Genomic DNA, 15636 nt, shown 5'->3' on the forward strand with positions numbered 1-15636 from the left:
CTGAGGAGGGCGGGTGCCCCTCCACCAGTGTGAGCACCACAGGCCGCCGACTGGTCTGTTCCTGGCCCAGACGCAGGGGTGAGGCCACAGGGACCACCTGACTGCTTTCATTTCTCCCTAAAGTAGTCATGCAAACACTTTCTGTAGCCCAGAGTTCCCACAGTGTGCAGGTCACGGCTGCATGTTCTGACACTCCCGGCATGGAGCCAGGGGGCTGAGTTTCTCTCTAGTTAGTTTAGCTGCACCACTAAACACCCCATGTTGTTGCGAGTGCACTGATTCCAGATTTTCACTAGTTAAGGATTAATGTTTCCCTAGAAGAGTTGAGGCCTCTGTTTTCTGTAGCACCTTGTCTGTTTCCATTAGCTCATAGGACTCATTCTGAGTGTTACCAGCTACAGTTTAATACTTAATATTTTAAATATTAATTTAAAACACAGTGGCAGTAACGTGGTCACATATGCAGCATATCTCAAAATGGTTCCAGGGATAGAGCAATGTCTCTGTGGTGTATCTGACCCTCGAGAGCCCTATCTGGAGTCTGGGTTAGTTCAGTACAGCTGAAAGGTCTGACCGGCTTGCATCCTGACATTCAGAAAGGCCAACCAGTTTTCTCTGAAATGGACTTGTTTAGAGAGTCCAGTGTGTTCTTCCGAGAACTGAGCAGTGGGACGGCTCTACTGGCCTCTCTCCCCAGCCCTGAGGGGAGTGCTGTGTCTCCTTCTCCTTCCAGAGACAGTCCAACGCCTCTCAGACTCTCTGTGACATCGTCAGGCTGGGCAGAGAGCAGGCCAGTCAGCTGCAGGAGGCCCCGGAGCCAGACCCCCTCCTCACAGTGCTGGAGTCGTGAGTGCTGGCTGCATTGCGGGTGCCTGGCTGGGTGGGGTGGGGTCTTTCTGCGCATGAGGAGGCCTCCAAGCCCTGCCCTGAGCACAGGCAGATACTGCAGATGCCCAGATTCTGATGAGCTGGCTGTGAAATACTCCCATCTAGTTAACTTGATGAGCCTGTTTCTCATGGGAGGAGGGGTCTCCAGGGGACCCCTGGCATGTGTAGTGACTCTAGGCCAGCAGGGGCAGGAGTGTCGTGAGAACCCTGGGTGCCCAGCCTGAAGCCCAAGCGAAGCCGCTCGAGTTTTAGGGTGTTGCTCCTTTATAGAGAGGAGAGGCGGTCCTTTGGACGTTGGCCTGTATGTCTGCTCCAGCAGCAGTGACCTCTGTGTGTGTCTGACAGGCAGGACTGTGTGGAGCAGCTTCTGAAGAACATGTTTGATGGAGACCAGACTGAGAGCTGCCTCGTTAGTGGGACTCAGGTGTTACTTACCTTGTTGGAAACAAGGCGGGCTGGGTGAGTGTCTTGCATGAGAGCTTGAATATGATGAGTGGTCTGGGTGTGTGGGGTTTTTAACTAATTGTAAATGATGGGTAGATTCTCTTTGTTGAAAAGATAAACCTACAGCTCCTTGACCTTTGGCGTCAGTCATGTTCCTGCCTCAGGCCGAAGGTACCCAATGTCGCCAGCTTACAAGGTGTTTATAGATGTATCTGTGGAATAGGTATGAACAGTGGGTTTCTCTATAGACTGTCCCAGTGTGTGATGTGTGTAAGTGGGGTGTGTGTGTGTGTGTGTGTGTGTGTGTGTGTGTGTGTGTGTATGTATGTCTGATCTGTTCTGTCCCGTCATGTGCTGTGGTAGTGGCCTGTCTCCCAGGGTGACTAGTTCTCTTATTTCTTCTAGAGGGGACTTCATTGAAGCTCCCAGCACTGATAAACTGCACTTTAAAAATTAAAAAAAAAAAAAAAAAAAAAAAAGCAATAGGGACACCTGGGTGGCTCAGTCAGTTAAGTATCCAACTCTTGATCTCAGCTCAGGGTCTTGATCTCGGGGTCTTGATCTCAGGGTCATGAGATCAAGCCCCGCATTGGGCTCCATTCTAGGCATGAAGCCTATTTAAAAAATAATAACAATAAAAAAGGGCACCTGGGTGGCTCAGTTGGTTAAGCGTCTGACTTTGGCTCAGGTCATGATCTCGCGGTCTGTGAGTTCAAGCCCTGCATTGGGCTCTGCGCTGACGTTGGGCTCTGTGCTGACAGCTCAGAGCCTGGATCCTGCTTGAGATTCTGTCTCCCTCTCTCTCTGCCCCTCCCCTGCTCTCTCTCAAAAATAAACATTTTAAAAAATTTAAAACAACAACAACCAAAGAATAAGAAATGACAAGAAATTGAGTTAATCTTGGTATGGGATTAGTAGCAGTTTTTGTCTCTCTTTCTCTGGGATCCAATACAGATCTATTAGTTTATTACCTAAAAATAGAATTATAACATTATCATTGTTTTCTCTAGTTAGACAATCAGGATATTGATTTTTTTAATGTTTATTTTGAGAGAGAGAGCGAGAAAGCACATACATGCTCAGGGAGGAGCAGAGAGAGAGAGAGAGAGGGAGAGAGAGAATCTCAAGCAGGCCCTGCAGTGTCAGTGCAGAGCCTGATCTGGGCCTCGATGCCACCAATCATGAGATTGTGACCTGAGCCCAAGTTGGACGCTTAACTGACTGAGCCACCCCGGTACCCCAAGAATGCTGACTTTTTTTTTCTTTCAATCTTTGTGAATCCTGGAAGCCTGGGCCTTTTCTGTAGGATGTGGGGGTTCTTCTCAAGGCCTCTCCCAACCTTGTCTGCAGTAAAGGGACAGCATGGAAATGAGACATAAAAACAGAGATGAGCCAGCTGATTCTTTTTTTTAATTCTTTTTTTGTATTTAAAATGTTTTTCTATAATGGTCACGTATTACTTTTATAACTGGAAAAAGCATTTAAATAAAGATCTCAGAGAAATTAGTTCGAAAAAGCTGGAGGGACGATGTGGAGTCCTGTCTCCTGTTTTTCAACCAAGGAGTAGGAACAATGGTGAATTTTCCAAAACCAGAGGTGGGGGCCAGAGGTAGTCCAGTGCGTGTGAGATGCCACCAGCCCCGTGGGGGTGAGGAGGCTGTCCTTGGCCATCACCTGGGAGTGTTTTCTAAAGGCCACTGTTGCTTTTCTCTTCTCTCTGTACCAGCCACCAAACCACTCTTGAGCCAATAGGTGGAGAAGTTGGGGGGCGAGGTGTGACAGAGGATGGGGGTGTATGCCCTGTGTCTCCATCTGCTGTCCTCATCCACAGGACAGAGGGCTTGGTGGACTCCTTTTCTCAGGGACTGGAAGGGCTGTGTACCGTCAGCAGCAGCATACTGCACGGCATTGAGCCACGACTGAAGGACTTCCACCAGCTTCTACTCAGCCCGCCAAAGGTGGGTGACCCTGAACAGCTGTTAGGTCCCTATGCAGGCATTATAGGCAGGATGATTTGCAAGTAGACCACAAGACATCCCAACTTGAGAGCCACCAGACAGATCCCAGAGGCATGTTTCCATACCCTCATCTGCTGAATGTCCGTCTCTTCTCTGAGGTAAGGCTGGATGGGGAGGACATTTTGCAGCTCCCCAGATGACTCTTGCAGTCTGAAATAGGGGCCGTCTGAGAGCCCAAGTTTACTGTAGGTGTGGCTTCCAAGTCATGGGTACCTGGCCAATGGTCAGGGAAAATCCCAGGGGAGGCCTTTGCTCAGCTCAATAGCTCCAGGCAGCACTTGGGTCACACGGAGAAGGGCTCAGTCGCTTAGCCACCATGGAGCTCACTGTGGAGCCCCTCTCCTCTGTCAGGGCCCCTTTCCCTTTCCTTGGTGCTTCGTAGCACCTACTATGATCTGTTGCACTATGAAGGTAGGGATTCTGGAACATTTCATTAATGAAACATTATGCTGCATGTGTGTGGGGTCAGAAAACCCTGGCATCCAATCTGATGAGGCCAGCTGTTACTTGTCTCCTTCAAGTATGTTCATGGGGTGTCTGTTAGCTCGGTGTCCTGACACTGTGTCCCCCAGAGAGCTGGCCCCATGTTGGACATGTCTCATAACCTGACATGCACATGTCTTTGCTTGGTTTGCTGGGACCAGAGAGCCCTGGGCTTCTGGGGACAGTAGACCACCATTGCTTACTATTTTGTGAGGCCCTGAAGGGAGTGGTGGGGTCCCTAACCCTGCTGACCCCTTATTTCCTCTCATAGGCAACACTGGCTTGAGGAACCTCCACACACACATCACATGCCTCCCCAGGCTGAGCCGCTTCATGGAGTAGTGGCCTGGCCCTTTGAGCAGTTAGCACCAGAGCTAAGAGAAGCCAGTAGCGGCCATCCATGCTGGTTGCAAGTCTCTAACTGGGTGGTGCTCTTGTGTTTGTAGAAAAAAGCGATCCTGACCACCATCGGCGTGCTGGAGGAGCCTTTGGGGAATGCCCGTCTGCACGGGGCCCGCCTCATGGCTGCACTGCTGCACACGAACACGCCCAGCATCAACCAGGAACTCTGCCGGCTCAACACCATGGGCTTACTGCTGGTAAGTGGGCTCTCCTGCCAGCCCTGGGTGGCTCTCTGCGTGTCTTGCACTGTCAGCAGGGGGGTGGGCAGACAGGGCAGGTACACTGGGCGGGGGTCTGTCAGGGGCAGGCATTTGGACCTCAGTATCCAGACAAGGTTCTGCCCGGAACAAGCATAGTCTGTACAGAGAAACCATTTCCCAGACCTGTCACAGGGTTGACCGGACAGGTCGCTGGTGAAGCACACCGAGTGACCGTGGGATAGGCCTTGGTGTAGGCTTACAGAGAATTGCCCCGAAAGCAGAGGGCAGATTTCTAATCCACTGTGAGGGACTGGGGTAATACAGTCCATCTCCTTCCTGTTTTCTCCCCAAGATAGAACTTTTATTATAGCTCTCCAACATAAAACGTCCTGAAAGAGCAAATCCTGGTCACTCACAGTAGAAGGCCACCCTAGCAGCTCTTGCCCAGGCCAGTGGGAAGTGGTCCTCTCTTCAGCAGATACCTCTCTGGTGCCTGCGGGAGATGGTCAGGCAGGCAGGGATAGCAGAGCAGCACTGGCTGTGGGCAGCAGGCTCCGCCACGGAAGGTGGGTGCTGATGGGGAGGGCGTCCCCCTGGGTGTGCACCGTGAGCACATGGGGTCTCGGTCTCCCTCTTCCCTTCTGCCTTGCCTTAGGGCCTCTACTCCCAGAGAACTGAAATCTTTTCTAATTTACATTCTTATCCCAGGGGCACCTGGGAGGCTCAGTCAGTTAAGCATCAGACTTTGGCTCAGGTCATGATCCCGCGGTCTGGAGTTCAAGCCCCGTGTTAAGCTCTGTGCTGACAGCTCAGAGCCTGGATCCTTCCTGCTTTGGATTCTGTGTCTCCCTCTCTCTCTGTCCCTCCCCTGCTCCTGCTCTGTCTCTGTCTCTCTCTCTCAAAAATAAACATTTAAAAAATTTCTCATCCCAGAAGAGGGCAGCCTTGGAACTAGGCCTGAAGTACTGACTATATCTCAGTTTCTTACAGGGTTTGGGAGTCAGCTGGGCATTGCTGTGCTGAAATCCCAGATACGGATCAGGGCTTCGTTTTTGAAAGACCTCCTTTCCTTTTCCTCTCTTCAAAAAAAGTGTCTCCCACCCCCCTTTTTTGCTTTTATTTTATTGTGGTAAAATATATATAACAAAATTTATCATTTTTATAATTTGTAAGTGTATAATTCAGTAGATTTAAGTACATTCCCAATGTTATATAACCATTACCACTCTCTGTTTCTGGAACTTTCTCATCTTCTGAAACAAAAACTTTGACCAGTAAGCAGTCTATCCCCTGCCCCGCCCCCTCCCCCAGCCCCAGCCACCACCATCTACCTTCTCTCTTTTTTTTTTTTAATATTTTTTACATTTATTTATTATTATTTTTTTTAATTTTTCTTTAAAAAAAATTTTTTTTCCAACGTTTTTATTTATTTTTGGGACAGAGAGAGACAGAACATGAACAGGGGAGGGGTAGAGAGAGAGGGAGACACAGAATTGGAAACAGGCTCCAGGCTCTGAGCCATCAGCCCAGAGCCTGACGCGGGGCTCGAACTCACGGACCGCGAGATCGTGACCTGGCTGAAGTCGGACGCTTAACCGACTGCGCCACCCAGGCGCCCCTACATTTATTTATTTTTGAGAGACACAGAGAGAGACACAGAGCACAAGTGGGGGAGGGGCAGAGAGAGAACGAGACACAGAATCCGAAGCAGGTTCCAGGTTTTGAGCTGTCAGGACAGAGCCCGACATGGGGCTCGAACTCACAAACCGTGAGATCATGACCTGAGCTGAAGTCGGACACAACCAACTGAGCCACCCAACCACCCTATACCTTTTGTCTCTTTGAGTCTGACTCTTGTAGGGACCTTACAGAAGTGGAACCACGCAGGATTTAGCCTTTTGTGTCTGGCTTATTTCACTCAGCAATGCGTCCTCAAGGTTCATCCATGTGGTGGCACGTGGCAGGATTTCCGTCCTTTTTAAAGCTGACTAATATTCCATTATGTGAAGTGACCACATTGTGTTTGTCCAGAGCCATTAGTTGATAGACACTTGGGTTACTTCCAGTTTTGGGCTGTTTTGAATACGCTGCTGTGAACATGGGTGTGCCCGTATCTCTTCTGAGTGTGTACCAAGAAGTGGGATTGGCGGGTCATACAGTAATTCTACGCGTCTGTTTGAGGAGGCAGCAGGTTACCGTAGTACTGCCCCATTTTACCGGCAACGTCCTCACCGATGTGGCAGGCACATTGTCAGTCTCCTTGCCAGTGCCTCCTCCCTGGCCTACGGCACCAGAGAGTCACAGGCAGACTGCTGTCCCCACCCTGGTCCAGGGGAAGGACACAGCCATCCTCTAGGCTTGGCTGGGGCTTGGGCCTCACTGGGTTCCCTCAGGGAGTGTCCACCTCTCGATTTCACATCCCTTCCTGAACAGAGTCCCTGGGTGTTTGAGAATTTAATGTACTTCCAGTAACTCATGGGTCAAGACAAAATCGTAAAGGCAGAATAATAAACATTTACATAGCAAAATGTGTATCATGTACTTAAAGTGGATACCACAGGAGAAGTACACTTGGGAAAGAAAAAAGGCTAAAAATTAATGAGTTAAACTTCTAAGTTAAGGACAAAAAGATAAGCCCAGCACAGGGTGTGTTCAGATGAGACCAGAGATTGATGAGACAGAAGGGCGGGTGGCCCTTTGTCAAGGTTCCAAACAGAGAGACCATCTCAAGGAGGTACCGTCAGCACCCGCCTGGCCACCCACATGGTCAGGGGACAGTGTGTGGGAATGGTGCACTACCACGACAGCGATCCCCTCGCCTCTGTGGTCCTGCTGCCGGGAGAAAACCCGTCCAAGGACTTTCCTCTGTCCTCTGTTTACTCAGGACCTGTTTTTTAAGTACACCTGGAATAACTTCCTGCACTTCCAAGTGGAACTATGCATAGCCGCTATTCTCTCCCATGCTGCCCGCGAGGACAGGGCAGAAGCCAGTGGACTGGAGGGCAGGGTGGAGCTTCTGCCCGGAAGCGGGGACCCAGAGGCCCCCCAGCCTGCTGCCAGCCGCCCTGAGAACACAATGGTGACCCATGTAAGTCCAGCCAGCGTCCTGTATGTTGCTGTGCCCCCTTCCTGTCACTGCGAGCTGAGCCCCACCCTGTGTGGATATCCGCACCGTGGCTGCCCCCTAAGCCTCCCATGACGTGGGTGCGCTGCCCTCCCTCCACTGTGAGACAAAGAGTCACGGAGAAAGTGTCCCTGCTTGCCAGGGAGCCGAGGGCCGGGCCCTGCGGTGAGCCACGCTCACCAGAGGGGGCCAGAGCATCTGGATGCAGCCCCAGGGTCTGCTGCCGTCATGACAAGGCCAGGAAGGAAAGTGTGCAGGAAAGAGAATGTGTCGAAGTCTCAGGGGAAAACATTCTGGGGTTGTGGACCCTGTGAAAGGAAAGTCTTGCCTTTTTCTTGGCACTTCCATGTTGGCCCATGAGTGTCTCACGGAGTCTCCCCTCTGGGACTGCCCATAGCTCTTCCCTGGTGTCCGTGTCTGTGTCTCCTCTGCCCTAAACAGCTGACGAGGGCGATGTTAACAAGTGTTTGTTGAGGAGAGGAAACAGGCGTGCGGGTGGGTGGGTGCCATGAGGAGGTGGGCACGGTCACCACTTCTTGAGTCAGGGAGCCCACTGGCTCGTGCTTCCCTGGGGAGGCTGGGGGCTGTGGGGGTGGGGGTGGGGACGATTCTGACCCTCAGGCTGGCTATGAGGCTCAGACAGGAGGGACACAAGTGTCTGACCAGAGAGGCCTGCGTCGTTCAGGCCTGAGCTGGACAGCAGCCCAGGGGGTACACAGCTGGGGGCAGGTGCTTTGACACCAGTGAGTGAGGGACCCTCACCCAGATGAGGAGGCCCTGTACGGATTGGGGTGTGAGGTGGGTCCGAGAACACATGCAGAGGCACAGGAAATGGCGTCCAGGCCCAGAGGCCAGAGGAGGCACTTGGGCCCGATCCTTGCTTCTGGACAGAGAAGGTGGGAGGCGGCCAAGGGGAAGGAGCGGAGCTGGGTGGCCCTATGGGGCCCGGGCAGCACCTTTGCTCCTGTTTGGACTGTAGGGAGGCACTGGGGACGTTGCGCTGATGTGCCTGCTTGCTGCCAGCCTAACCCACACGGTCCAGGGTCGGGTAGAGGGCAGCGTGCAGCCCTGCAGACCCTGACTGGGGTCACCTGTCCCCTTAGCTGTTCCAGAAGTGCTGCCTGGTCCAGCGGATCCTGGAGGCCTGGGAAGCCAATGATCACGCACAGTAAGGACCCACGGGAGCTGCAGGGGGTACCCGAGGGCCTGGTGTGCGGCTCCGGTGGGGAAAACCTGGAAGTGCTGGCCAGGGAGGGGCAGGCCTAGGGTGCCCAGGAGAGACAGGCAGAGCCACTCTTCTCCTTGCCCCACCCGGCCTGTCTGTCAGCAGGGACCCCAGCCTTCCATTCACAGTGTGTCCTCAGTCCTCCCATCTCCCCATCCCTGCCACCAGCTGCTTCTCCTGCTAAGCCCTGAACCCTCAGCAGTGCATCTGGGCTACTTCCTGCTTTCTCTCCTGCCCCACCGGCCTCTCGCGCCCTGAGCAGCTGGGATCTTTTTGAAACAGATGGTCTTCCCACTGCCTAAGTCTCGACCATCCAGGTCCCTGTGTGGGCTGCCCCCGCCCACAGCCCTGCCCACACCCTGCCGTCGCTCCACCCTGCCCACTGCTGCTTCTGGGGGGCTCTGATCTCACCCACCTCATGGCTCGCATCCTGCTGTTACCCCACCAGGTTGTGTCCTCTGCAGAAACCGTGCAACATGTGGGACGGGGTCATCTGTCCTTCCTTGGGTCTGGCCCACGTGATACCACTGAAGCCCCATGGGCAGCTTGCTCTTGTCCCTCTTGTGCGCTTGTGCACGCGGTGCTGTCGCGGTGGGTGGCTCACTCCTTTCAATGAGGGGCCCACGATGCCACAGAGGCTGGGACTCACAGCAGGCTGCACACAGGCCTCCCCGCGGGCCTGTCCCTCCAGGCTCCCTCTTGACCCCTTCCTCTGCCAGGCTGGGCTCACTGACTCAGGAGCCCACCTTTGCTTCCTTTTCTGGGCACCGTCAGGCTTTTAGGACAGAGAACATGGTCGAAAGTGGCTTTGTCCCCTCTGAGCATTTAACGCCTTCCTAGCACAAGGGGCTTTAAAGATTTGCCCTTGTGTTGGGTCACGCATGTGACGGAGGAGAGGTTGAACGTGAAGCTGTGTGTGCTTGACAGCGTGGGGTGGGAAGGTGGACGGAAGCCAGGACTCAGGCCTTAGAGTGTGTAGACCTCAGCAAGGGAGGCAGTTTGCAGACCCGGGGAGCCAGGCAGCGACAGGCCAGCTCCCAGCCACTGCCCATGTGGAGCAGCCCCTGCCTGGCTCTGGGTCCCAGTCCCATGTCCGTTCTTGACTCCCCCTGCCCTCCCCTGCCACCCACCGCTGGTCAGCACCCGTGGCAGGAATGCACTGTACTGGGGCCTCTGAACCTCTTCTGCCCCACTGGGTGTTCCTTCGGGTCAGCCGGCTCTGGGTGGAGCTGGAAGGGCCTCTGGGAGCCAGGACAGGGCAGAGGTGTCTGCGTGTGGGCTGAGGGGCGCAGCATCGGACCAGCCCTGCAGGGTGGGCAGAGGCCCACCAGGCCCTGCTGGTATGCGGGCCCCGTGGCTGCCTCGGTTTCTGGTCTCTACGTTGGGGGTAGGAGCGGTGTCTGCCTCATTAGCACTCCTTGTAGTGAGATTGGAGTGATTGGCTGGCCTGTAGCAGGTGCTCTGGAAAAATAAGTGTCCCGCAGGTGGGATTCGCGGGGTGAGGGGAGCGGGGAGCAGGGGCGAGGCCAGGGCCCTGATGGACACAGTGAAGAAAACCTAGTGGTCCCCTGATGCTGCCCTTCACTTTCAGGGCAGCGGGTGGCATGAGGAGAGGCAACATGGGCCACCTTACCCGGATTGCCAATGCGGTGGTGCAGAACCTGGAGAGGGGCCCCATGCAGACCCACATCAGCGAAGTCATCCGAGGTGAGCCCGTCCTGCCCTTGTTGCCCTCCTGGCAGCAGGAGCCCCGTTCTGGGTCTGCCCCCGGCCCCTTCCCTCAGCCCCCTGCCTCTGCCGCATCTCCTGCCTCTGTCCCCTGCCCCCTTCCACTGCCTCCTGCCCCCTGCTTCTGCTCTCTGTCCCCTGCCCTCTGCTCTCTGCCCCCTGCCTATGCCTTCTGCCTCCTGCCCTCTGCCCCTTGCCCTCTGCCTCCGCCCCCTGCCTCTGCTCTCTGCCTCCTGCCCCCTGCTTTTGCTCTCTGCCCTCTGCCCCCTGCCTATGCCTTCTGCCTCCTGCACCCTGCCTCCTGCCCTCTGCCCCTTGCCCTCTGCCTCCCCCCTGCCTCTACCCTCTGTCCCCTGCCTCTGCCCCCTCTCTCCTGCCCCCTGCTTCTGCCCCCTTTCCCTGCCCTCTGCCTCCTGCCCCCTGACTCTGCCTCCTGCCACCTGCCCCTGCCCTCTGCCTCCTTCCCCCTGCCTCTGCCCTCAGCCCCCTGCCTCTGCCCTCTGCCTCCTACCCCCTGCCTCTGCCCCTTGCCCCCTGCCTCTGCACTCTGCTCCCTGCCTCTTGCCCCCCTGCCTCTGCCCTCAGCCCCCTGCCCCCGTCTCCTGCTTGTCTCCTGCCCTCTGGCCCCCCTCAGCAGGCGGTAACTGCATTGGTACAGGACAATCTGCTTGCTTTCGCACATGGGATCTTCTCTCAAGGTGGGCCTGGGCCCCAGGTGTCAGTTCTGTTGAACAGACCTCTGTGGAGGGCATCCTTGTGCCCAGCAGCCCTGTCAGGTGCCTGCACTCAGCAGCTCAGGTGTCAACAAGTTCTCTCCTGTGTCTGCTGCTCGGGGACCACCCGAGTCCCGCCCGAACACTGCCCTCCCGCTCCACAGTCCAGCTTGTCTCTGAACTCAGGCAGCTTTGCAGACCTTTCTAGCACAAGTCTGGGGAGCTGGGGAAGGTGGCCTCTCTTCTTGAAGGACAGGTTTTGGGACCTGAGCAGCGGCAGCCCCTCCTCTGGTCAGCCCTCCCCTCTGCCCTCAGCCTGAGACATCCACCATCCTGGGCTTCTCCTGCCTCGGACTCCAGGGCCACCCCTGCCCCGACCTGGGGTCCCACCACCCACGCCCTCTCACATCCTGGCCGTGGTCTGCAACTCCTGGCCACCAGGCTTCCTGAGCAGAGCCGGGAAGGCCCAAAGGAGTCTTGCTTCAGACAGGAAGGTGGGCAGGTCGGAAGGGCCCATGTGGCTCCCCAGGGGAGGACGATGCCCAGACCAGCCTGAACAGCGTGCCGAGAGACACCGGGAGGTCAGGGCTGGACAGGTGGATGGAGTGCACTAGTGAGTCCAGGGAGCTGAAGGTGGGCAGAGGACAGGATCCCTCAAGGCCCTGGGGGCGGTGTTCACACCAGTTTCGTGACCAGGACCGTCTTCTCAGCCCCACGTGGGATGCTCGGGCGCAGGGGATGGTGTTTGCACAAAAGAGTGAGCTCCATCTGGCAGGACCCCCACCGGTGCCGTGACCCTGGAGCATAGGGGGGTGCTAGGGTTCCTCCCCCATCGTGCAGCAGAGGAAGCCGTGCCGCCAGCGTTAGGTCAGCTGTGTGGCAGGTGAGGTCCCCGCCGGTTTAGACCAGTGGGCCTGCCACACTGGCTGCCTGGTTGTCCCTTCAGGGAGTCTCTGCTGTGGTCCCTATGGCACAGCGCCAGGGGTGAGTCCAGGAAGCTCTGGGTGGCCCTCCAGAATGGAAGCAGGGGAGTGTACTTGGTCGGTGGCCAACAGGCCGAGGTCAGGTACCTGTGACAAGGGTGTGTGGACCCAGGGAGGCTCCCTAGGAAGGGTGCAGTTTGGGGTGTGTGAGGTGAGCGAGGAGCTTTCCGCCGTGGTCTTCACTTGCTCTGGACTGTGACTCACTCTGGGGCTCTGACCTTTCCAGAAAACAGGCCCCCACAGGCCTGTGGGCTGCACTGAGGGGTTGGGGGGATGGGCGAAGAGGGAGATACAGCTGCCGTGGTATCCGCGCAGCAGAGGGAGATCAGCACAGCAGTGGTCCCCATGCTCACTTCGTACCCGGGGGCTCCTGAGGTCGGCTTGTGCCAAGATGCCCGCTGAGCTCAGGCCCTTCCCTGTGAGCGCCCTCGAGGTCCTGCAGGACCCCTGGCCGCCCAGGCCTCCCTTCCGGTGGCCCTCAGGCGTCCCCTCTGGGCCCTCCATGCCTGAGCACAGTGGCGCTGTCTCAGGGCTAAGTAATGGTGCTCCCTTGCAGGGCTCCCTGCGGACTGCCGTGGGCGCTGGGAGAACTTCGTGGAAGAGACACTGGCGGAGACCAACCGCAGGAACGCTGTGGACCTGGTGAGGGGCTCAGCTGTTCCCGTGGCACGGCATCCGTTGGTGCCGCGGCCGTGCCTTCCTGTCCGGTGGCGGGGGGGGGGGGGGGGGGGGGGGAGGGCGTGGTTGTGTGTGTGTGTGTGTGTGTGTGTGTGTGTGTGTGTGTCCGTCCGTCCACACGGCCCTGAATGCGTGCAGTGGTCTCTGCCTCTGTGTCTTGAACACCGACCTGTCCTGCCTCGGGCCCCAGTGGCCCCCTAAAGCCTCAGCAGAGCTGGCCTGGCCCCTTGACCCTTCCCTGTCCCCTCAGGAGCCCTAGTGTGTTCTCGAGGGCTCTTGATTCCCGAGGCCTGGTGTGCCCTACACCAAGGGGAGGGGCGAGGGGGCAGCAGCCCCGGGGGCTCACGTCCACCCACTCTGGCTGTTTCAGGTAAGCACCCACCACCTTCACCCCTCGAGTGAGGATGAGGACATGGAGGGCGTTTTCCCTAATGAGCTGTCCCTGCAGCAGGTGCGTGTGGCCGCTCTGCACAAGCTCAGGCAGCCCTTCCCGCCCTTGGCAGCGCTCAGTCTCCAGGGCGTTGCCAGGCTGCTGTGGGAAACAGCCCAGGGGAGTGTGCTTGTCCCCACACACCAGGCTCAAGCAGGGGAGGGGCCAGACGTGCAGCGCCCTCGCCCCTTAATGAGGGGGGAACCCCCAGAGCCACATCGATGAGACCCTTGGGGACCCGGTGGATGACCTTTAAAGTAAACGAGGCTCTTTGGACGCGACCCTGCGTGCATGTCATCCGGTTGGGAGGACCCCGTGAAGCAGCAGAGTGAGCTTTTCTGGGAGCAGCTCCGTCTGAGGCCGCCTTGCGCCCCCCTCCCCGCCAGGCTTTCTCCGAGTACCAGGTCCAGCAGATGACAGCCACCTTCGTGGATCAGTTTGGCTTCAATGACGAGGAGTTTGCAGACCAGGATGACAGTGTCAAGTGAGCTCCCATCATGCTCTCTGGCCCCTAAACCATGTCCACCCCACCTGGGATCCTGTCACCTGGGTGCTTCCCTCCTGTCACCATATCCCACATTCGAGCCTTCACCATCTCCCACCACCTTGTCCCTCTTGGAAAGGAGCTGGGTTCTGCCCAGTGTGACCAGGTTCCAGGCCTGCAGGAGGGGCTGGGCTGCAACACCCTTTGGGGAGGCAGATTGTCACCGTGCAGACCAGGGACAGAGGGGCCTGGGTGGAAAACGAGTGAGTGTGAGGAGGGAGGCAGGACGGAGAGCTGCCCCCTTTGTCCAAGGCCCCCATTTACTTACACTCAAGGGGACAGGTGGACGTCCCCGGGGCATCAGGGCATGGATGGTTGCAGGACAAGCCCCAGGTGGCCCCATGCTGACCATGTCCCTTATTGCTGCAGTGCTCCCTTCGACAGGATTGCTGAGATAAACTTCAGCATCGATGCTGACGAGGACAGTGTGAGTCCACAGCTCCATGCTCATTAGAAGCGGATGGGGACACTGGTGGGTGGGCAGTATGGGGACACAGGGCTGCTTCGTGGAGCCAAGCCCCCCATCCTGGGATCCCCCTGTCTGACTCAGCCCCTCCGGTAGCCCAACCCCCCCCATCCCATGGCCCCCCTGTCTGACTCAGCCCCTCCGGGAGCCATTGCCACTATGTGGGTGATGTTGCCTGCAGCCCAGCGCAGCTCTGTTTGAGGCCTGCTGCAGTGACCACATCCAGCCTTTTGACGATGAGGAGGAGGATGACATCTGGGAGGACAAGGAGACGCACTGCACTGCCCGAGTGACGGCTAGAGCCAGGTGTGAGGCCCACCTGTCCTCCTCCAGCCTCCGGAGGCAGAGAGGTCCCAGAAGGCTGTGTGTGCACTCCCAGCCCCACGCCAGCCACAATGTTCTGGGTGCACAAGAGGGGACACTCTGGGGCACCCCGTGTTGGTGCTGGCTGGTGGCTGCTCTGACCATGTGTCTTTCCCCAGGTTTGGGGGCCCTCACACCTCAGAGAGCTGCTCAAAGAATGGCCTGGAGCGTGGAGGCCAGGACAGGAAGGAGGGCTTGGAAGCAGACAAGGATGTGGCTCTGGCAGGTGCCCCTCTGGCCTCAGCCCAGAAAGAAGGTCCTCGCTTGGAGGGTGGCTCAGAAGGTAGATGCTGGGGACACAGGGTTCAGGCTGGGCAGGGGACTTGGGCAGGGACACAGGCCCTGGCCTGTGCGTGGTGGTGGTGGTGGGGGGTGTTCTGCCGTGGGCCTGCTGTCTGTTGTCTGCAGACTCTGTGCCCAAGCTTGCAGGTGATGCTCCAGAAGGCAGCAGTGTCCCCACAACCCCCGGCTGTGCCGATGCAGGATTGGTAGCAGATGCTTTGGCCCAGATCTTGGCTGCCCCCCTGCCCCCTGTCGAGGTCACTCTGCCACATTGCCATGGCTGGTGGCCGGCCGGTGTCCACTGGTCCTGTCGGGGAAGGCATGCCCTGCGGCACTTCTTGCGGGGCCCCAGGACTGTGAAGGCAGGTGGGGCTCACCTGTGGGTCAGGGCTGCCTGGACGGCTGTGTCTCCCCCCAGCAGGCGCCTCGTGGGCAGTATTTGAGGAGACGGTGAACTCGCCAGTGCCGGTTCCAGGAGTGGCGGTGGATGTGGGTTCCGGTGTGTGGGCATCCAGCACCCCCAGCCCTTCGGCTTTGGAGGAAAAAGGCTGGGCCAAGTTCACCGACTTCCAGCCTTTCTGCTGGTGAGGTGGGGCGGGCCAGGAGGTCACCCCATCTGCCTCTGGGGGTGGCATCTCCCTGGCCGGGGCTCAGCCTTGCCTTCC

At 57.2% G+C, this 15636-nt stretch overlaps 1 protein-coding gene across 11 annotated transcripts in view; it reads left to right on the top strand.

The window, feature by feature from the left end:
• The window catches only part of PPP6R2 (protein phosphatase 6 regulatory subunit 2), an 84117-nt gene that overhangs the window by 64721 nt on the left and 3760 nt on the right, over positions 1 to 15636 (top strand). For 4 of the 11 annotated variants that reach the window (XM_043563079.1, XM_043563076.1, XM_043563078.1 and 1 more), the window contains 14 exons: positions 734 to 846; positions 1234 to 1347; positions 3164 to 3290; positions 4280 to 4432; positions 7320 to 7523; positions 8663 to 8727; positions 10376 to 10491; positions 12765 to 12850; positions 13257 to 13337; positions 13703 to 13800; positions 14230 to 14287; positions 14508 to 14632; positions 14809 to 14972; positions 15390 to 15555. In XM_043563079.1, coding sequence (XP_043419014.1) covers positions 734 to 846; positions 1234 to 1347; positions 3164 to 3290; positions 4280 to 4432; positions 7320 to 7523; positions 8663 to 8727; positions 10376 to 10491; positions 12765 to 12850; positions 13257 to 13337; positions 13703 to 13800; positions 14230 to 14287; positions 14508 to 14632; positions 14809 to 14972; positions 15390 to 15555 — 1670 coding nt within the window. The remainder of the gene's footprint in view (positions 1 to 733; positions 847 to 1233; positions 1348 to 3163; positions 3291 to 4279; positions 4433 to 7319; positions 7524 to 8662; positions 8728 to 10375; positions 10492 to 12764; positions 12851 to 13256; positions 13338 to 13702; positions 13801 to 14229; positions 14288 to 14507; positions 14633 to 14808; positions 14973 to 15389; positions 15556 to 15636) is intronic. The other 7 variants (XM_043563081.1, XM_043563082.1, XM_043563084.1 and 4 more) reach the window with 3 other exon arrangements.

Source organism: Prionailurus bengalensis, chromosome B4 (genome assembly GCF_016509475.1).
Source record: "Prionailurus bengalensis isolate Pbe53 chromosome B4, Fcat_Pben_1.1_paternal_pri, whole genome shotgun sequence".
NCBI classification, from domain to species: Eukaryota; Metazoa; Chordata; class Mammalia; order Carnivora; family Felidae; genus Prionailurus; species Prionailurus bengalensis.